The sequence below is a fragment of the Carassius gibelio genome, chromosome A25 (genome assembly GCF_023724105.1).
Source record: "Carassius gibelio isolate Cgi1373 ecotype wild population from Czech Republic chromosome A25, carGib1.2-hapl.c, whole genome shotgun sequence".
Lineage (NCBI taxonomy): Eukaryota > Metazoa > Chordata > Actinopteri > Cypriniformes > Cyprinidae > Carassius > Carassius gibelio.
Genome location: NC_068395.1, coordinates 4,400,627 through 4,423,496, shown reverse-complemented (window position 1 = coordinate 4,423,496; position 22,870 = coordinate 4,400,627). Strand labels below are relative to the sequence as shown.

The 22,870-nt window shown below is 43.3% G+C and overlaps 1 protein-coding gene across 1 annotated transcript; it reads right to left on the bottom strand.

Annotated features, from left to right (window-relative positions):
* Positions 1–2,814: 2,814 nt before the first annotated feature.
* LOC127946884 (uncharacterized) lies at positions 2,815–14,910 on the bottom strand. Its single transcript, XM_052543707.1, is given in 3 exon segments — positions 2,815–7,894; positions 10,916–13,916; positions 13,919–14,910. Coding segments are annotated over 3 exon segments (7,938 nt in total). The 5' UTR covers positions 14,826–14,910; the 3' UTR covers positions 2,815–3,864.
* Positions 14,911–22,870: the final 7,960 nt, after the last annotated feature.

The window sequence follows — 22,870 nt, the reverse complement described above, 5'->3', positions numbered from 1 at the left end:
GTGTGTGTGTGTGTGTGTGTGTGTGTGTTATAAGCATGTTATAAGCATGCATATGTTTATATATATATATATATATATATATATATATATATATATATATATATATATATATAGATATATAGATAGATATATATAGATGTGTGTGTGTTATGAGCATGTTATAAGCATGCATATGCTTATATATATACATGTGTGTGTGTGTATATATATGTGTGTGTGTGTGTGTGTGTGTGTGTTATAAGCATGTTATAAGCATGCATATGTATATATATATATATATATATATATATATATATATATATATATATATATATATATATATATATATATACATGCATTAGTAGACTCCAGCCTTTCTGTGCCTTTCTGGATAAGGTGATTAAAGCATGAATGGAAGGATATTAATTTATTAATATATAAGAAACAGGTCTTTGTCAGAATGGCTTTAGTGCTAAATTTATAAAAAAAAAATAGATACAATATTTATAAAATATAAATGTCTATATAAAATGAAATTAAATATCATTTTCGGTCTATATATTATATATATATATTATATAAATTATACAAACACACATACTGTATATGAATGGCAGGACAAAATCCAAATTCTCACAATCAGAAACACAACTCAAATATAAAACTCAGCTGGCTGCTCTGGAGTATTTTTCCTCTTTCTCGTTGCCATTTTTTTGGTGTCTGCTATTAGACAAGTGCATGGTTAAGTAGGCCAAATACTGCTGTGTGAAAAAGATCAGAAACTTCACATTAAAGTTTAGCTAGTGGATGGCTTGAATTACAGGCAACACACGGGGAATAGAACAAGACGGCACTCTGTTTGGAGATATTGCATTTGTCAGGCCACATAAATTCCTCCGTGTGATGAATAGAAGTAGGAACTTTAGGTTGCATTCAGGCAGCGACAAGGCTTTATATTTTGTCTCGTGAGACTTTAGAGAAAGTCAGAGGTTGTCTTAAATACCATGTATTTTAGGAATGAACATCTATTTCAAGTAAGAAGTTGCTGTTTTTGGAAATGGGGGAAATGAGTATTTGAAAACTGCGTGTTGCCTCCTTGTGAGATCAAAAAGAATTTGGGAATCCAAAGTCACCTGAGGCACCAGTGTCTGTTCTGATAAAGACTGCCCCATCTTCGCCTTTCTCCTTCAAACAGTAATTACAAACACGCTTCTGCTGGATTCGCCTGAATCTGAGACCGGTAGACGTAACTTCTTGCCTGTTTAATGTGATAAGATTATTTAATCAGCCTAATTCACATTAGGTAATTAATCATGCATTAGTATTCACCCAGAAGTATTTTCATTTTGCATGAACTGTCCACCGAGCGGGAAATCTACCATAAATGAAGTGTTTTAATAATTCATTGTGCAAAACATAAACAATTATTTATAGATCTCAAACTCTGCATCTGCACTCGTTCCTTCCAAAGTGAGTTATTGTACAAAGAGATATGGGACCATCAGAGCACATAGACCCCCCCCCCCCCCCCCCAAATGGCAAAAATTAAATATGAAATATAAAAAAGTCTGAATTAAAAATGTAGCTCCAGCTAAAGCTGATGTTCAGCGTCTATTCCCCCAGAGCCAAGCTGCAGTCAGCCTCCCTCCTGATGTTTGGCGGCTTCTGTACAACATGTTCCCAATGAGCCTTACGAATTCACTCTGCAGAGAGACTCATGAACATATCGCCACTGAGAATCAGCTGTGGAGGGACTTTTTTTCCCCCAGAATGCTTATTACTTACAATGACCACAAAAAATATTCTGGACTTTACAGTTACATTTAATTACTTTGCATTAAAAGAATAAACATCAAAGTAAGTGCTATTTGCAAACAAACACGGGCAAGCTTTAGCCAGAACTAACTTTTGTCAAACTCATCATTTTTGCATTTACTTTTAATAATCTGGTGTCAAGGTGATTTTTAGTGGATGTATGCAGTCAGTTCTCCTCAAATCTCCAGAAAGTGTTCAGATAATTTGTCTTAATTTTGAACAGTATAACAATTGTCTTGTCTTTTTGTTCCCCTTAAAAAAAGTATGAAGAAGATCTGTAAAGTTGTAAAGACTGAAGTCTTTGAGGGAGGGAAAACGCAACAAAGACAGTCCAGGGGCATGAAAACCCCCACTGTGTCTGTATTTTGTTGATCCACCTTTAATTACAACCTTTAGTGTACTGGGATATGTCTCTGCTACCTTTGCACATCTAGACTTTACAATATTTGCCCACTCTTCTTTGCAGAACTGCTCAAGTTCAGTTCAATTGAATGGTGAGCATCTGTGGACTACAAGTCATTCCACAGAAATTCAGTTCAGTTTTCACAACTGAATCCCAGAGATCTTTTGCCAGTGTGGCGGGAAGTTAATTGGGCAAACTGTAACTCAGCTGACTACGCCACCCTGTTAACAGGGAACATTATTGTAAATCAATCACCTACTAAAAGCACACAGGAATGTGGTTTCCAAAGACAGAGGCAAGAGACGTGGATACCGAAAATACAAAATGTTTATTTCAACAATAAATATGAATATTAATCTTAAAAAAAGTCACTATGGACGGAAGTAGAGGAGGCATACAAAACAAAAGGAAACCGAGGCTTACCTAAGGCAGGTAGGCTAGCTTAATGAGTATGTGGCTACTATATTGCCAGAAGCATAACACCAAGTGCACAATTCGCACCACACACACACACACACGGTAAGGTCAAGCGTGAACACACTGCACTCTTTGACAGAGTCCCACCACCGCACACAAGGGCCAACTAGCAGTCTGCCTGAAGCCTCGGTTCCTATAACAAAAGACACAGTTAATCAAATTTAATTCTCAAAGAAAAAAAATCAAAGAAATAGAAATAATAACAACAATAATAAAATACTTAGCAGTTGAATGAAATACAATGAAACAAATAAAGACTTAAACCAACCAAATCAAAACACCTGGGAAGTTGTAAAGAATTAACTCAGCTGGAGGTGAATACTCACCCCAGTTTCATGGCCAGGTGCCAATTAAATGAAAACAAACTAAACAAAACAACAAATCATAAATCAGGCACTTACATAACCAAAGTAAAACAACAAAAATGTAATATAACAATGAATAAGAATGAAATAAATAAATTCAAAAAAAGACAAACTGAAACAAATTACAACTTTCACAATCCAATAGGCAGAACGCAGAAAAGTTGATCAAATGGAGAGGACCAATACCCGCGCCAACTCACGCCTCTGCGTTAGATTGCAAAACAGACATGAACTAAACATAAACAAAGCAGCAGCATCAAAATACGTTGCCCCACAGGCTGCACTGAATGAATCCTCCTTAAAACTATTCCACCTAAAAAGGATTAAGTAGAGCATTGATTCGTCGCACCAAACACCTCAAATATCAACAGGGATGGTTACACATACCTTTTTATCGTAGCTATGATCACACGTCCAGCCGCACACGCAAACAGACATCAAACCGGCAAGAAGGGGTGGAAATGCAGCGGAAGTGCATTTAAAAGCAGTCGCCAAGCAACATGAGATGGTTATATGTCGGAAACTATGATTCAAAATAATGCTGGTTACCACAAGCGCACCACTGATTTGCATTCGCTAGCAAGCACATACCTGCAAGACAGGAAGCGTCTAAGTCAGGAAGGGGCGGGCCTCGAGCAATGACGCACAAGAGGTGAGCACAACACGGTGCATTAAAAGTCCCCTTTTATATAACCGTGAATGTGTATGATTGGACAACTGATGAAACAAATTTAAAGAGGAGACACCCAAGTTCGTCCCACTACATTCTACCCCCCCACTGATGGATCGTCGCCCCGACGGTCCTACTACTAGGGTCAGGATTACCTAATCCCATGGCCTAAAAATGCCTGGCACCATGCCATGCATTTGTTGCTGGGAGCCCTCACCTGTCCCACCTACTGAACGGGGAAGATGGTGTAGATTTGAATGTTGGCCCGCATTTGCACGGCTTGTCCTGCGTAAATCACCCTCATCTACCCTAACAAGGGCTTCAGGCTGTGGCTCCGGCAACATAGCTGTATCCCTAGCTGGAACCTGTGATCCTGGCCAGTTAGCAGGAGCTGGTCCCATAACACTCACCCTTTCCTGTGGACCATGTTCCACCCCAGATGCTGGACCACCAAGTCTTAATTCAACATCAACTCGATCCCGTCCTTGGACCAAAGCTAATAAATCTACCTCATCCTCTTCCTCAGCTAACGAGGATGGGTCCATAACTGGGTCAGGTAAAGGACTATCATGGTTAGTACCAACTGTTTCCTTACAGACTCTTCTCTTTAACAGTGAACGATGCACGTTCCTTACCTTGGTCAGGTCATCTACAGGCGCAATGGTGTACACTACACCACCCTCCTTGGGTGCCCTTGTCACTTGATAGACCACTGGGCTCCACAGGTCCTGGATTTTATGGCGGCCCCTTACCCCATAATCACGGAGGTACACCAGTTGACCCTCCACCAGTGGTTCATCTCGGACGTGCTGATCATGATTGGCCTTGCGCCTATCAGCCATGACCTGCAACCGTTCCCGTGCACCTGCAAAGGCCACCTGGAGCCTCGTTTGATGTTCCAAGACCCAGTCATTCACACTACCCTCTCTTAGCTGTAGTTCTCTCCCCAACAAAAAATCTATGGGCAATCGTGGCTCCTGACCAAACATCAAGAAGTGTGGCGATTCCCCTGTGGTCTGATGAGGGGTGCTATTATAACTGAACACTACCTGGGGAAGACACGCTACCCAGTCTCGTTTCCTGGACACTGGCAGAGTACGCAACAGATTGTGTAACGTGCGGTTAAAGCGTTCACACTGGCCGTTGCCAGCCGGGTGATAAGGGGTAGTACGAGACTTCACCACACCATAAAGCTCACATAACTGACGTATCAACAAAGACTCAAAATTTCGTCCCTGATCCGAGTGGAGACGGCCCGGAACACCGAACCTGTAAAACCATTCGGTCACCAGGGTTTGTGCCACAGTCTCCGCTCGCTGATCCCTCGTTGGAACAGCAAGGGTATACTTGCTGAAAACATCAGTCATCACCAAAACATTTTCGGTGCCAGAGCTTGTGGGTTCTAACACTGTGAAGTCCACTGCCAAGATGTCATTTGGCCTAGATGACATTAACCGCCCCATAAAAGTCTGAGCCAATGGCTGGGTGTCCTTGGCTGCCTGGCACCGGTCACACTCTTGACACCAGCTTGCCACATCCGAGGACAAACCCGGCCAATAACACCTCTGTTGCACTAACTCCATGGTGCGCTCTCTGCCCTGGTGTCCATGTTGTTGATGCAACTGTCTTAACACCTCTGGTCTCAAGGCAGCAGGCAAAACCAATTGTAACATCTCTTCCTTACCATTAGGGCAGTAAACCCGACGATACAGCATACCATCTAACTCCCTCAACCGATCCCACTGGCGGAGCAAGGTTAAGGCCGCCTTAGTCATTTGGCGCCGCTCATCCGGCCCTGGGCGATTTCCTTGTCTCCAAAATCGCAGCACTTCCCAAATAACTGGGTCCGCTGCCTGCAAAGAACGCAACTCACCAGCAGAATAACCAGGCAGTGTAGAGACCATACACTGGGTCACTATGCCCACAGAATCTACCCCAGTTAATGACCGCAAAGACTCAGGAATTACAGTGCCTGGGGTCAAACCATCCAACCCACCAGGTTCCAGAAGTTCCCTCCGTGACAGCGCATCAGCATTCCGATTACTCTTACCAGATCGATACTTGATCTCGAAATCGAAAGCCGCCAGCTGAGAAGCCCAACGCTGCTCAGTCGCCCCCAACTTTGCAGAGGTCAGATGGCTAAGGGGATTATTATCCGTGAATACCACACACTTGTTACCCAACAGATATTCACGGAATTTCTCCGTCATGGCCCACTTGAGCGCAACAAACTCCAACTTCATAGAGCTATAATTTGACATGTTGCGCTCAGTGGGCCTTAAACTACGGCTGGCATATGCCACTGGTCTTACCTTACCTTCAGTTTTCTGGGAAAGGACTGCCCCTAAACCTTGATAACTAGCGTCCACCTCCAAAATAAAAGGTTTAGAGAAATCCGCATACGCGAGTACTGGGGCGGTAGTTAGTTTCTCCTTTAACCCCTCAAAGCTCACCTGACAGTTTTCACTCCAGGCACTAACAAAACTCCTACCTTTCTGCTTACCCTTTACACCAGCAAATTCCCCCACCAGTTTATGCAGCGGGGCAGCCAACTTGGCAAACCCTTCCACAAACCGCCGATAGTAGCTGGAAAAACCCAGAAAGGATCTCAACTCTGCAATGCTAGAGGGACGAGGCCACTGGGCCACAGCCTCGATCTTACTAGGGTCGGTTGCCACACTCCTGGAAGAGATAACATGACCCAAATATTTCACCTCTTGCTGAAGGAAGGCACACTTCTCTAGCCTAGCCTTTAACCCTTCCCGTTCTAGGCGGCTTAACACAACCTCTAACCTCTCCAAGTGTTGAGTGATCGAGGTGGAGAAAACCACAATATCGTCTAGATATAAAAGTAAGGACTGACACTGTTGGTCCCCGAATACCCTCTCCATAAGTCGCTGGAAGGTAGAGGGGGCATTGCACAACCCAAAGGGCATACGATTCCATTCAAACAGGCCAAATGGGGTGCAAAAAGCGGTCTTCGGCTTATCCCCCTCTGTGACAGGGACCTGGTTATAACCACTAGCTAAATCCATAGTGGAAAACCAACAGGCCCCTGTCAACGCATCCAGCGACTCCTCAATCCGAGGCAAAGGAAATGCATCCTTTCTAGTCTTGGCGTTTAACTGGCGGTAGTCAACGCATAAGCGTAGACTACCATCCTTTTTTTTTACCAAGACGATTGGGGAGGCATATGGGCTGCAACTTTCCCTAATTACCTGAGACTCCAACAGCTGATTGATGTGGGCTCGAACAACCTCATACTCAGAGGGAGGCACCCGGCGATGTCGCTGACGCACAGGGATGTCATCTAAGAGTGGGATGTCATGAGATATAAGACTTGTACATCCCAAATCACCGTCATGTTCAGAAAATACCGTCTGATATTTTGTAAGCAAGGCCCTCACCTTTCCCTGTTCCAGTTCTGGTAATGCAGTCAGATCTACTTTTGCAATCTGCTCTAAAACGGGGGCACTAACTGCTAGAGTGGCTTGAGAGTACACATTTGCTGTAGTGGATCTAACTTCAGTGACACCTGCTGGCAAACTAACAACATTCACTCTAACCAGGGTACCCAATACTCTGCGTGGATAAAGGAGGACATCAAACGTGCCTATGTTGACCACTGGCACATAAACTGAGCCTCCAATCACTCGCACCAAGGCGGGGGATGCCAACAACCCTTCAGGTAACCCAGACTCAATGGGCTCGAACAGTACTGTACTACCTACCAACTGTTCTGCACAGGTTGCTGCAACCAACTTAATAGTACCACCTGTGACACGACATGCCCGAGGACCGCGCACCCTTACCTTAGTCATACACTCAACGAGAGATTGTTCGCTACCTTGATGGCAGTGTTGTAAGGCTTGAAAAACTGAAAGTGGCGCACTAGAAACCGGAGGAAAATCAAACAAAGAGGGGCCATGCTGTCCAAAGAGCTCCTGGTAGCATCGCCCAAGTACATTCATCCCCAACACACCAGGGACTTGAGAGCGCAAGCCACCAGGAGGATCCCTGACCACCAGCACCCCACATCGCGGAACTATCCTACCACAGAGCTCAATATCCAATTCCATATAACCGATATATGGGATTGAGAGCCCATTTGCAGCCCTTAGCTGCAACCAGGAACATGACTTCAAGCGCTCATGACCCCATGGCTCAAAGTGTTGAACAAAACAACTTTCCGTAATGGTTGATACCATTGAACCGGTGTCAATTAAACAAGGGACTGACACGCCACCAATTGAAACATTCAGATGCGGGCAAGGAGACATTAAATTTGGAACTGAACTAGATTTCTTACCGTCTGAGTCAGTCATTTTCCCAGCCGAGCTGTGACTCTTCAGCACGGCGGGAATTAGTTTTCCGACACATTAGCTTGCGACTGCACACCTCCACTGGCTTGATCAACACGAGAACGTAATGGTGACCGGGGCATGACACGTTCCCCCTCGCATTCCCGTGCAAAATGGCCTGGTTTTTGACAACGCCTACAGATAATGGGCCCACTACGAAAAGGCTGGGTACGAGGACGAGAATGGGGGCCTTGCAGACGGGCCATATTCTGGGTAAGCTGATTTAATTGCTCCTGTTGTAACTTTAACATTTCTCTAAGCTCCCCCATTTCAGACTTCTCAGACGAGCTACAACGGCCCTGGACTTCATACTGAAACCCGTGCGCCAAAGGGACAGAAAGGCTTCGACCCCTTGCTCCGCCCGGCATTCCCTCCCGCTCCCAACGAATAGCTTCGCCACGCACCTCCAAGAGTGTAGAATCGGGCTGTTGACGAACCAATTGTTTCAATTCACGGCGAAGAGAAGCGTCACAAACATATTCGACGAACTGGTCCCTTAATAAAATCTCTGCATTTGGCATGGCATTTGGGGACTTCTGCCTCACTTTCTCTAAGAGGCTCATTAAGGCCAATGAGAACTCCAGCAAGGTCTCGCCTTCCTGTTGCCTCCTAGAGAAAAAGGCTTCCTGCAGGGCAACATAAGACTGGGAGCATCCATATAGCTCTTGCAAAATGGAAAAAATTCTCTCTGGGTCTCCACGCTCAATAACAGGGCGATGTCTAACCTCCTCACGTGCGTTCCCTCCTAAATGATCAAATAGGAAAAATGCCTGGTCTGCCACTGACAAATGACGAGTTCTTATACAAGCTTTTGCTTCCTCGATCCATTCATTAATGCCAATACCCGATCTACCATCGAATATTGGACATTTTCTATCCCTTGGAATAAACACAAGGCGTTCGGTTAACGTGGCACTAGCACTAACTGTTTGATCAGTAGGTGGCACTACAGATTCTCGAGAGGGGCCAGCTATAGGACTAGATGGAGCAGCATGACTCTGCTCCTGACGCAATTTCTCATTATCCGCCCTTAATTGGGCAACAAGATCCCTTAATTCCTGCAATTCTGCTTCCATTTGTTTAAGGGAAACTTACCAAACAAAAAGCTATGGGAACCCACTGCTGGGACACTCCAAGTCCACTGAAATGACACTGCTGCTTTGTTCCACACACTCTAAACACACAAAAAAAAGAGGAAAGAAAAAAAAAAAAAACACAATACAAGAAATCACCAACTAATCCATCCACAAATCACAGCTAAACATTTAGCCAAATAACAATAAGCATCCACGTCTCAGCCCAACAAAGAGAAACGACCCTGCCGACTACGCCAAAATGTGGCGGGAAGTTAATTGGGCAAACTGTAACTCAGCTGACTACGCCACCCTGTTAACAGGGAACATTATTGTAAATCAATCACCTACTAAAAGCACACAGGAATGTGGTTTCCAAAGACAGAGGCAAGAGACGTGGATACCGAAAATACAAAATGTTTATTTCAACAATAAATATGAATATTAATCTTAAAAAAAGTCACTATGGACGGAAGTAGAGGAGGCATACAAAACAAAAGGAAACCGAGGCTTACCTAAGGCAGGTAGGCTAGCTTAATGAGTATGTGGCTACTATATTGCCAGAAGCATAACACCAAGTGCACAATTCGCACCACACACACACACACACGGTAAGGTCAAGCGTGAACACACTGCACTCTTTGACAGAGTCCCACCACCGCACACAAGGGCCAACTAGCAGTCTGCCTGAAGCCTCGGTTCCTATAACAAAAGACACAGTTAATCAAATTTAATTCTCAAAGAAAAAAAATCAAAGAAATAGAAATAATAACAACAATAATAAAATACTTAGCAGTTGAATGAAATACAATGAAACAAATAAAGACTTAAACCAACCAAATCAAAACACCTGGGAAGTTGTAAAGAATTAACTCAGCTGGAGGTGAATACTCACCCCAGTTTCATGGCCAGGTGCCAATTAAATGAAAACAAACTAAACAAAACAACAAATCATAAATCAGGCACTTACATAACCAAAGTAAAACAACAAAAATGTAATATAACAATGAATAAGAATGAAATAAATAAATTCAAAAAAAGACAAACTGAAACAAATTACAACTTTCACAATCCAATAGGCAGAACGCAGAAAAGTTGATCAAATGGAGAGGACCAATACCCGCGCCAACTCACGCCTCTGCGTTAGATTGCAAAACAGACATGAACTAAACATAAACAAAGCAGCAGCATCAAAATACGTTGCCCCACAGGCTGCACTGAATGAATCCTCCTTAAAACTATTCCACCTAAAAAGGATTAAGTAGAGCATTGATTCGTCGCACCAAACACCTCAAATATCAACAGGGATGGTTACACATACCTTTTTATCGTAGCTATGATCACACGTCCAGCCGCACACGCAAACAGACATCAAACCGGCAAGAAGGGGTGGAAATGCAGCGGAAGTGCATTTAAAAGCAGTCGCCAAGCAACATGAGATGGTTATATGTCGGAAACTATGATTCAAAATAATGCTGGTTACCACAAGCGCACCACTGATTTGCATTCGCTAGCAAGCACATACCTGCAAGACAGGAAGCGTCTAAGTCAGGAAGGGGCGGGCCTCGAGCAATGACGCACAAGAGGTGAGCACAACACGGTGCATTAAAAGTCCCCTTTTATATAACCGTGAATGTGTATGATTGGACAACTGATGAAACAAATTTAAAGAGGAGACACCCAAGTTCGTCCCACTACATTCTACCCCCCCACTGATGGATCGTCGCCCCGACGGTCCTACTACTAGGGTCAGGATTACCTAATCCCATGGCCTAAAAATGCCTGGCACCATGCCATGCATTTGTTGCTGGGAGCCCTCACCTGTCCCACCTACTGAACGGGGAAGATGGTGTAGATTTGAATGTTGGCCCGCATTTGCACGGCTTGTCCTGCGTAAATCACCCTCATCTACCCTAACAAGGGCTTCAGGCTGTGGCTCCGGCAACATAGCTGTATCCCTAGCTGGAACCTGTGATCCTGGCCAGTTAGCAGGAGCTGGTCCCATAACACTCACCCTTTCCTGTGGACCATGTTCCACCCCAGATGCTGGACCACCAAGTCTTAATTCAACATCAACTCGATCCCGTCCTTGGACCAAAGCTAATAAATCTACCTCATCCTCTTCCTCAGCTAACGAGGATGGGTCCATAACTGGGTCAGGTAAAGGACTATCATGGTTAGTACCAACTGTTTCCTTACAGACTCTTCTCTTTAACAGTGAACGATGCACGTTCCTTACCTTGGTCAGGTCATCTACAGGCGCAATGGTGTACACTACACCACCCTCCTTGGGTGCCCTTGTCACTTGATAGACCACTGGGCTCCACAGGTCCTGGATTTTATGGCGGCCCCTTACCCCATAATCACGGAGGTACACCAGTTGACCCTCCACCAGTGGTTCATCTCGGACGTGCTGATCATGATTGGCCTTGCGCCTATCAGCCATGACCTGCAACCGTTCCCGTGCACCTGCAAAGGCCACCTGGAGCCTCGTTTGATGTTCCAAGACCCAGTCATTCACACTACCCTCTCTTAGCTGTAGTTCTCTCCCCAACAAAAAATCTATGGGCAATCGTGGCTCCTGACCAAACATCAAGAAGTGTGGCGATTCCCCTGTGGTCTGATGAGGGGTGCTATTATAACTGAACACTACCTGGGGAAGACACGCTACCCAGTCTCGTTTCCTGGACACTGGCAGAGTACGCAACAGATTGTGTAACGTGCGGTTAAAGCGTTCACACTGGCCGTTGCCAGCCGGGTGATAAGGGGTAGTACGAGACTTCACCACACCATAAAGCTCACATAACTGACGTATCAACAAAGACTCAAAATTTCGTCCCTGATCCGAGTGGAGACGGCCCGGAACACCGAACCTGTAAAACCATTCGGTCACCAGGGTTTGTGCCACAGTCTCCGCTCGCTGATCCCTCGTTGGAACAGCAAGGGTATACTTGCTGAAAACATCAGTCATCACCAAAACATTTTCGGTGCCAGAGCTTGTGGGTTCTAACACTGTGAAGTCCACTGCCAAGATGTCATTTGGCCTAGATGACATTAACCGCCCCATAAAAGTCTGAGCCAATGGCTGGGTGTCCTTGGCTGCCTGGCACCGGTCACACTCTTGACACCAGCTTGCCACATCCGAGGACAAACCCGGCCAATAACACCTCTGTTGCACTAACTCCATGGTGCGCTCTCTGCCCTGGTGTCCATGTTGTTGATGCAACTGTCTTAACACCTCTGGTCTCAAGGCAGCAGGCAAAACCAATTGTAACATCTCTTCCTTACCATTAGGGCAGTAAACCCGACGATACAGCATACCATCTAACTCCCTCAACCGATCCCACTGGCGGAGCAAGGTTAAGGCCGCCTTAGTCATTTGGCGCCGCTCATCCGGCCCTGGGCGATTTCCTTGTCTCCAAAATCGCAGCACTTCCCAAATAACTGGGTCCGCTGCCTGCAAAGAACGCAACTCACCAGCAGAATAACCAGGCAGTGTAGAGACCATACACTGGGTCACTATGCCCACAGAATCTACCCCAGTTAATGACCGCAAAGACTCAGGAATTACAGTGCCTGGGGTCAAACCATCCAACCCACCAGGTTCCAGAAGTTCCCTCCGTGACAGCGCATCAGCATTCCGATTACTCTTACCAGATCGATACTTGATCTCGAAATCGAAAGCCGCCAGCTGAGAAGCCCAACGCTGCTCAGTCGCCCCCAACTTTGCAGAGGTCAGATGGCTAAGGGGATTATTATCCGTGAATACCACACACTTGTTACCCAACAGATATTCACGGAATTTCTCCGTCATGGCCCACTTGAGCGCAACAAACTCCAACTTCATAGAGCTATAATTTGACATGTTGCGCTCAGTGGGCCTTAAACTACGGCTGGCATATGCCACTGGTCTTACCTTACCTTCAGTTTTCTGGGAAAGGACTGCCCCTAAACCTTGATAACTAGCGTCCACCTCCAAAATAAAAGGTTTAGAGAAATCCGCATACGCGAGTACTGGGGCGGTAGTTAGTTTCTCCTTTAACCCCTCAAAGCTCACCTGACAGTTTTCACTCCAGGCACTAACAAAACTCCTACCTTTCTGCTTACCCTTTACACCAGCAAATTCCCCCACCAGTTTATGCAGCGGGGCAGCCAACTTGGCAAACCCTTCCACAAACCGCCGATAGTAGCTGGAAAAACCCAGAAAGGATCTCAACTCTGCAATGCTAGAGGGACGAGGCCACTGGGCCACAGCCTCGATCTTACTAGGGTCGGTTGCCACACTCCTGGAAGAGATAACATGACCCAAATATTTCACCTCTTGCTGAAGGAAGGCACACTTCTCTAGCCTAGCCTTTAACCCTTCCCGTTCTAGGCGGCTTAACACAACCTCTAACCTCTCCAAGTGTTGAGTGATCGAGGTGGAGAAAACCACAATATCGTCTAGATATAAAAGTAAGGACTGACACTGTTGGTCCCCGAATACCCTCTCCATAAGTCGCTGGAAGGTAGAGGGGGCATTGCACAACCCAAAGGGCATACGATTCCATTCAAACAGGCCAAATGGGGTGCAAAAAGCGGTCTTCGGCTTATCCCCCTCTGTGACAGGGACCTGGTTATAACCACTAGCTAAATCCATAGTGGAAAACCAACAGGCCCCTGTCAACGCATCCAGCGACTCCTCAATCCGAGGCAAAGGAAATGCATCCTTTCTAGTCTTGGCGTTTAACTGGCGGTAGTCAACGCATAAGCGTAGACTACCATCTTTTTTTTTACCAAGACGATTGGGGAGGCATATGGGCTGCAACTTTCCCTAATTACCTGAGACTCCAACAGCTGATTGATGTGGGCTCGAACAACCTCATACTCAGAGGGAGGCACCCGGCGATGTCGCTGACGCACAGGGATGTCATCTAAGAGTGGGATGTCATGAGATATAAGACTTGTACATCCCAAATCACCGTCATGTTCAGAAAATACCGTCTGATATTTTGTAAGCAAGGCCCTCACCTTTCCCTGTTCCAGTTCTGGTAATGCAGTCAGATCTACTTTTGCAATCTGCTCTAAAACGGGGGCACTAACTGCTAGAGTGGCTTGAGAGTACACATTTGCTGTAGTGGATCTAACTTCAGTGACACCTGCTGGCAAACTAACAACATTCACTCTAACCAGGGTACCCAATACTCTGCGTGGATAAAGGAGGACATCAAACGTGCCTATGTTGACCACTGGCACATAAACTGAGCCTCCAATCACTCGCACCAAGGCGGGGGATGCCAACAACCCTTCAGGTAACCCAGACTCAATGGGCTCGAACAGTACTGTACTACCTACCAACTGTTCTGCACAGGTTGCTGCAACCAACTTAATAGTACCACCTGTGACACGACATGCCCGAGGACCGCGCACCCTTACCTTAGTCATACACTCAACGAGAGATTGTTCGCTACCTTGATGGCAGTGTTGTAAGGCTTGAAAAACTGAAAGTGGCGCACTAGAAACCGGAGGAAAATCAAACAAAGAGGGGCCATGCTGTCCAAAGAGCTCCTGGTAGCATCGCCCAAGTACATTCATCCCCAACACACCAGGGACTTGAGAGCGCAAGCCACCAGGAGGATCCCTGACCACCAGCACCCCACATCGCGGAACTATCCTACCACAGAGCTCAATATCCAATTCCATATAACCGATATATGGGATTGAGAGCCCATTTGCAGCCCTTAGCTGCAACCAGGAACATGACTTCAAGCGCTCATGACCCCATGGCTCAAAGTGTTGAACAAAACAACTTTCCGTAATGGTTGATACCATTGAACCGGTGTCAATTAAACAAGGGACTGACACGCCACCAATTGAAACATTCAGATGCGGGCAAGGAGACATTAAATTTGGAACTGAACTAGATTTCTTACCGTCTGAGTCAGTCATTTTCCCAGCCGAGCTGTGACTCTTCAGCACGGCGGGAATTAGTTTTCCGACACATTAGCTTGCGACTGCACACCTCCACTGGCTTGATCAACACGAGAACGTAATGGTGACCGGGGCATGACACGTTCCCCCTCGCATTCCCGTGCAAAATGGCCTGGTTTTTGACAACGCCTACAGATAATGGGCCCACTACGAAAAGGCTGGGTACGAGGACGAGAATGGGGGCCTTGCAGACGGGCCATATTCTGGGTAAGCTGATTTAATTGCTCCTGTTGTAACTTTAACATTTCTCTAAGCTCCCCCATTTCAGACTTCTCAGACGAGCTACAACGGCCCTGGACTTCATACTGAAACCCGTGCGCCAAAGGGACAGAAAGGCTTCGACCCCTTGCTCCGCCCGGCATTCCCTCCCGCTCCCAACGAATAGCTTCGCCACGCACCTCCAAGAGTGTAGAATCGGGCTGTTGACGAACCAATTGTTTCAATTCACGGCGAAGAGAAGCGTCACAAACATATTCGACGAACTGGTCCCTTAATAAAATCTCTGCATTTGGCATGGCATTTGGGGACTTCTGCCTCACTTTCTCTAAGAGGCTCATTAAGGCCAATGAGAACTCCAGCAAGGTCTCGCCTTCCTGTTGCCTCCTAGAGAAAAAGGCTTCCTGCAGGGCAACATAAGACTGGGAGCATCCATATAGCTCTTGCAAAATGGAAAAAATTCTCTCTGGGTCTCCACGCTCAATAACAGGGCGATGTCTAACCTCCTCACGTGCGTTCCCTCCTAAATGATCAAATAGGAAAAATGCCTGGTCTGCCACTGACAAATGACGAGTTCTTATACAAGCTTTTGCTTCCTCGATCCATTCATTAATGCCAATACCCGATCTACCATCGAATATTGGACATTTTCTATCCCTTGGAATAAACACAAGGCGTTCGGTTAACGTGGCACTAGCACTAACTGTTTGATCAGTAGGTGGCACTACAGATTCTCGAGAGGGGCCAGCTATAGGACTAGATGGAGCAGCATGACTCTGCTCCTGACGCAATTTCTCATTATCCGCCCTTAATTGGGCAACAAGATCCCTTAATTCCTGCAATTCCGCTTCCATTTGTTTAAGGGAAACTTACCAAACAAAAAGCTATGGGAACCCACTGCTGGGACACTCCAAGTCCACTGAAATGACACTGCTGCTTTGTTCCACACACTCTAAACACACAAAAAAAAAGAGGAAAGAAAAAAAAAAAAAACACAATACAAGAAATCACCAACTAATCCATCCACAAATCACAGCTAAACATTTAGCCAAATAACAATAAGCATCCACGTCTCAGCCCAACAAAGAGAAACGACCCTGCCGACTACGCCAAAATGTGGCGGGAAGTTAATTGGGCAAACTGTAACTCAGCTGACTACGCCACCCTGTTAACAGGGAACATTATTGTAAATCAATCACCTACTAAAAGCACACAGGAATGTGGTTTCCAAAGACAGAGGCAAGAGACGTGGATACCGAAAATACAAAATGTTTATTTCAACAATAAATATGAATATTAATCTTAAAAAAAGTCACTATGGACGGAAGTAGAGGAGGCATACAAAACAAAAGGAAACCGAGGCTTACCTAAGGCAGGTAGGCTAGCTTAATGAGTATGTGGCTACTATATTGCCAGAAGCATAACACCAAGTGCACAATTCGCACCACACACACACACACACGGTAAGGTCAAGCGTGAACACACTGCACTCTTTGACAGAGTCCCACCACCGCACACAAGGGCCAACTAGCAGTCTGCCTGAAGCCTCGGTTCCTATAACAAAAGACACAGTTAATCAAATTTAATTCTCAAAGAAAAAAAATCAAAGAAATAGAAATAATAACAACAATAATAAAATACTTAGCAGTTGAATGAAATACAATGAAACAAATAAAGACTTAAACCAACCAAATCAAAACACCTGGGAAGTTGTAAAGAATTAACTCAGCTGGAGGTGAATACTCACCCCAGTTTCATGGCCAGGTGCCAATTAAATGAAAACAAACTAAACAAAACAACAAATCATAAATCAGGCACTTACATAACCAAAGTAAAACAACAAAAATGTAATATAACAATGAATAAGAATGAAATAAATAAATTCAAAAAAAGACAAACTGAAACAAATTACAACTTTCACAATCCAATAGGCAGAACGCAGAAAAGTTGATCAAATGGAGAGGACCAATACCCGCGCCAACTCACGCCTCTGCGTTAGATTGCAAAACAGACATGAACTAAACATAAACAAAGCAGCAGCATCAAAATACGTTGCCCCACAGGCTGCACTGAATGAATCCTCCTTAAAACTATTCCACCTAAAAAGGATTAAGTAGAGCATTGATTCGTCGCACCAAACACCTCAAATATCAACAGGGATGGTTACACATACCTTTTTATCGTAGCTATGATCACACGTCCAGCCGCACACGCAAACAGACATCAAACCGGCAAGAAGGGGTGGAAATGCAGCGGAAGTGCATTTAAAAGCAGTCGCCAAGCAACATGAGATGGTTATATGTCGGAAACTATGATTCAAAATAATGCTGGTTACCACAAGCGCACCACTGATTTGCATTCGCTAGCAAGCACATACCTGCAAGACAGGAAGCGTCTAAGTCAGGAAGGGGCGGGCCTCGAGCAATGACGCACAAGAGGTGAGCACAACACGGTGCATTAAAAGTCCCCTTTTATATAACCGTGAATGTGTATGATTGGACAACTGATGAAACAAATTTAAAGAGGAGACACCCAAGTTCGTCCCACTACACCAGTGTTGACTGTTTGCTTCAGTTGCACTACCAGGAACTGAAATGCTCCAGGAAAAGCTCTTTTCATGCTGAGCGGATCGAAATGACCACAGCTGATCACAGTTGAAAGTCTAATGGCTTTGTTTGCCCTGTGAAAGTGATCAGCTACACCAGATTGAGTTATGACAAGTTATTTTTTGGAGGTAGTGATTCTTTTTCCAACTTTTTTTGTTTTTTTTCCTGACATGTTGGTGTTATATATTTCACTTGGATGTTATAAGTTGCACTAAGTAAATACAGCCGGATAAAACAAAACTGTGTCTGTCTTCATTTCAGACTGCAAAGCAACAAAATGTATTTCTTTTAAACGGGTTGATTCTTTTCTAAACTCACTGTAAGTCTTAGTACAAGGCTGTTAAAAATAAATTTCACGTTAGTCCTCCATCCGAGTGGAGAGCCCAAGCTGCGGTGTTTGTTGAGGAGGGTTAAGGGGAGAGACCATTTCTTATTACATTTAGCCTCATTAGCTGGACCCTGTGACTCTGCCTCGCCATCAAGTTAATGTATGTGGGCCTTCAGGATTGGGATGGGAAAATGGATTTGCACTGCATTAGTTGATGAAATGAATAAAATACATTACGAGCCACAATGTGATCTTAATGTCAATCATGCAGTGTGGGGAGGGGGTGTACGCCGTCAGAGCAGACGGTGGTCAAGATGGTGGTCAAGAGACTGTCCTTCACTTGACACTCCCACTGAAGACACTCTTCTTTACTGATTCACTATAACCTCCAAAGAACCGCAGAATTAAAAACACATATTGGAAATACCATGGTAATTGAGCCATGGTACTTATACACTTATACTTACTAATGTAATATTACAATGTTAAATTCAAATTGTAATTGGTATATTCATACAAATGATAATTTGATTATTAAAATGAGTAAGTCAAATAAAATGTTAAAAGACCTTAATATATACTACCATTAAAGCATTAAATTGGTCAAAAGTGACCGTAAAGACAGTTTACAATGGATTTCTATTTCAAATAAACTTTGTTGTATTCAAAGAATCCTTTATATATATATATGTGTGTGTGTGTGTGTGTGTGTGTGTGTGTGTGTGTATATATATATATATATATATATATATATATATATATATATATATATATTCACCAGAGCACAGATGAGGATGCTGACATGCATCAGGTAATTGGCTGACGGTCTGAGAAAATGAAGGTTAGCTGAAGACGCCGTGACTGCACACGGTGAAAGCGCCTGCCGACCTTCACACACACAAACACCATCACAACTCCAGCAAACCAGCACAAGCCATCTCAGACAACGACAGATTACCAAAAACACACGGCGTCGACAGGCAAATGCAGTACACTCACATGATGAATAGCGTACACACAGTATCAGATTATTGCAGAGAGTAACTTAATCAGCTATAGAGCCAAAACAGACCACCTACTGTTATTAACACACTAAAAGTGTAAATGAAAACCAAGTGTGATTTCTAGAAGTTGTTTTTTTTACAATTTCCCTTTTTTAATTGAAATTGAATTGAAATGGTAAGCGCCGCTACAGGTTTTCAAGCAGCTCACTTACATGAGCCACTGGAAAACTTGATTTCAAAACCAATCTATTTAATTTTTATTATTAGTATTATTTCAAAGTTGTGCTAGTTTCATGTCTCGCACAACAGAGTTTGGTCCAATTTGCTGCTTATTCTGACATATTTAGTTTTTAGGTCACACATTGGGTGGGTTTTTCAGCAATCGATTATACAATTATAGATTTTTATTGTGTGTGTGTGTGTGTGTGTGTGTGTGATACACGTGTGTGTATTTATTAATTTGTAAGTACTGTCTGTTACATTTAGAAATCATAATATCTTCTCATTTTACCCCTAATAAACATTTTATTTATTTTATTTATTTAGGAAGTTAAAATATAGTCAGCCATCATGACAAAAGTGACCCCTTCAGGCTGATGCAAGTCCCCTCCCTTGCATCACCCTGTCTGGGTTTATTTTGCAATAATGACAGAACACTATCCCTCATAGAAGCTTCCTCTTTCCCTTTCTTCTCTGCATGCTCTGCCTCTTTAAACCTGACTTCAGCAGCATCATTTATTTTATTTTGCAAGCCCTCTGAAAATGTACAGAACCCGAATGTGTGTCTGTCAGCACGGGCACCCTCAGCGTCAGATAGCCTTTCGTCACTGTTGTTACTCTGTTGTTGTGTGGAAAGAGCTACAATGCTCCAAAATTACAGCTCTGTCCATCTCACTTGCTCTGTCAGTGCGGCAACATTCAGCATGCCAGCACTTTTGACCCGGGAAACTCAAATCAGCGAGAAATGCGACCATCTTTTGTTCAAGGCCTTTATCTTTTCAGAGCATGTTACCAGTGTACGACACTTTTCAGGCTTCACAAAATAGGTATTTAATATGAGCCCTGTCCAAAGACACGGCTTAGGATGCATTTGACATTGTGTGCTGAAATCTGCAATCATCCGAGAGCATTTCTCATGAATACAAGGGAGAAATGTTGTTTACAAAATCGTATGCAAAATAGGAGTTAATAGTTATATGGATCACTTAAATTAGAAACATTCATCATTTTGTCATCTTGTGTGTCCCTTTTCCCTTTAACGTAAATTAATAGTTAGGACAAAATTCAAATTCTGTCATTATTTACATAGCCTCACATCGTTACAAACAAGAAATATGAAACACAAAAAAAAAAAAAAAACTTAAATGTATACTTTAAGCTCTGTGTGAGAAAGAGACAACACATTTAACTCATTATTCACTGGGGAAAAAAAACTGAATCTAATTTTAATGTATTCAATGATACAGATAAGCTAATAATAATTATTTTATGCCTTCTAAATTCAAATGATCCAAATTCAATACTATTTTGTCAAAACCAATGAAAAATAACTTGATTTATGAAAATTTTATAAAAATTATTTAACTTTAAACCAATCGCATAAAATTTAGGGAGTACAATGCTATAATATACTATACAAAACTACTAATTATCATGTATTTATGTTCATAAGACATTCATTTTGTGATTTACTAAAGATTAACAGTTTTATTAAATTCCGTGTTTTTGTTAAAGATATATATATATTCAGCAATGATGCTGAAAAATCAGTTTTGCATCACAGGAATAAATTACTGTACATTTTTAACATGCATTAAAAGTTATTTTAAATGGGACTAATGTCACAATACTACTGCTATTGATCAAATAAATGTAGGCCTGGTGACCATAAAATACTAAACTGGACTGGTTATTGCTTCACATGAGGTAACATTTTGAATATGAAGTAGTACAAACAAGTTTTGAAAGTTTTCAAGCAGATGTACAGTATAGAGTTAACATTCTGCCGAAGCTCTTCTTTTGTGTATGTTCCACAGCACCAATTTACATTTTTGGGTGAACAATTTTTTAAAACAAGTAAGTACAAGTTGGATTGTACTAGTCACATCACCACTGCTGCTGCATCTAGTAAATGCAAAACAGTGACTCATTCCAATTTCACAGTGAAGTGCCACCGCAGACAAGTGAAAGGACATTCTCTTATCATTCTCATTCCCTCGAGGATGATGCAAAAACACACACAAAAAAACAAAGAGTTTCATTTATCCAGGAAAGCAATAGGGCCAAGAACAGTCACACTCGTGGGTTGGATGCTATTGTTGGTGTTAACATCTTAAAAAACCAAAGACTAAGTCACCTCTCATATTTCATTTCTTTGGTTTCGCACCGCTCGTAATAAAAAAGCCAAACACAAATCCGCAGGAAGCTCATAAGGAAAACTTGCCGGCTTTGATCCATTTTAGGAAAGAAGATGTCACCTTAGAACCTTCACCCCTAAGCATTTATCAAAACTTTATCGAAATGTCAAATGGGCTTCAGAGACTTAAGAAAAACAAATATAGCCCTTACAGATAGCAGATTCTTTTTCCCGATGCTGTATTTAAGTCACGTTCTGAAACAAAAAAGCATCGGTGGCCTAGTTATATCGCTTTGCATTCAGCCCTCAGCTCAAATTCAATAGTTTCAGGTCTCTGCGGGATAATGTCTCTCTGTTAACTTTAAATGGAGAAGAAAAAAAATAAATAAATACTTGCTAAAAAGAAAATAGGAAGTCTGGTTAGGTTGTGCCTTTTTAAAACCATCTCTTGCTTCACTGTCATTAGGGTGGCTGTCTTTTAAACTTGTAAAATACATCCTGGCTTTTTAAAAATGATATTCCCCTCATGACAGCTTTGAAAATAAAACACATAATTCTTACGAAATGAGGCGAACTTTCCCCTGTCATGGGTCCAGCCAGCAAGGGCACACCGTGTTCAGAATCAATACATCTTTTTTGTACTCATTGTCTTAAAGTGCTGGATGAGTGACAGATGTTTTCCTCGGATGCCAAGCTCAGAGGTCTCTCATGCACGCGATACAATCGGAACAGCTGCCAGAAGCCCTTTCCACCCCGTTCTAAACAGAGCAAAGGCTGCTGGAAAGGAAGACTGGCAAAAACAACCGAGCCACCGCAACGTCCTTCGTTTTCAAAAGCAGCCGCTCAGAGGAGTCTGCCATTAGCAGCTGACAGGATAAATGTCCTGTAAAAGCTGTGGCGCATTCGCTTTGTGTCTCGCCGTAGCGAAAATATAAAGACAACAGAAAGATTGAGGGGTTTTACACCTATATTTAAGCCATGTCAGAGGCATTATGAGCTGCACATTGGCATGGGGACATGCTTTAGGCCCACTAGATCAGATGAAGGGCAGATGTCTCAATAGACACTAAAATGCAGCACATGACATCAATAATGCTGTAAAGCTCAGTGGGTGGAATTTATATTTTCAGTCTTGTTTATATGCTTCAATTTGACAGATCTGGGATAACACATCACAGGTTTAAAAAAAATATATATACTTTATGTATTTAAATCTAAATGTTTGCTATAATCGTATTTAGACATGT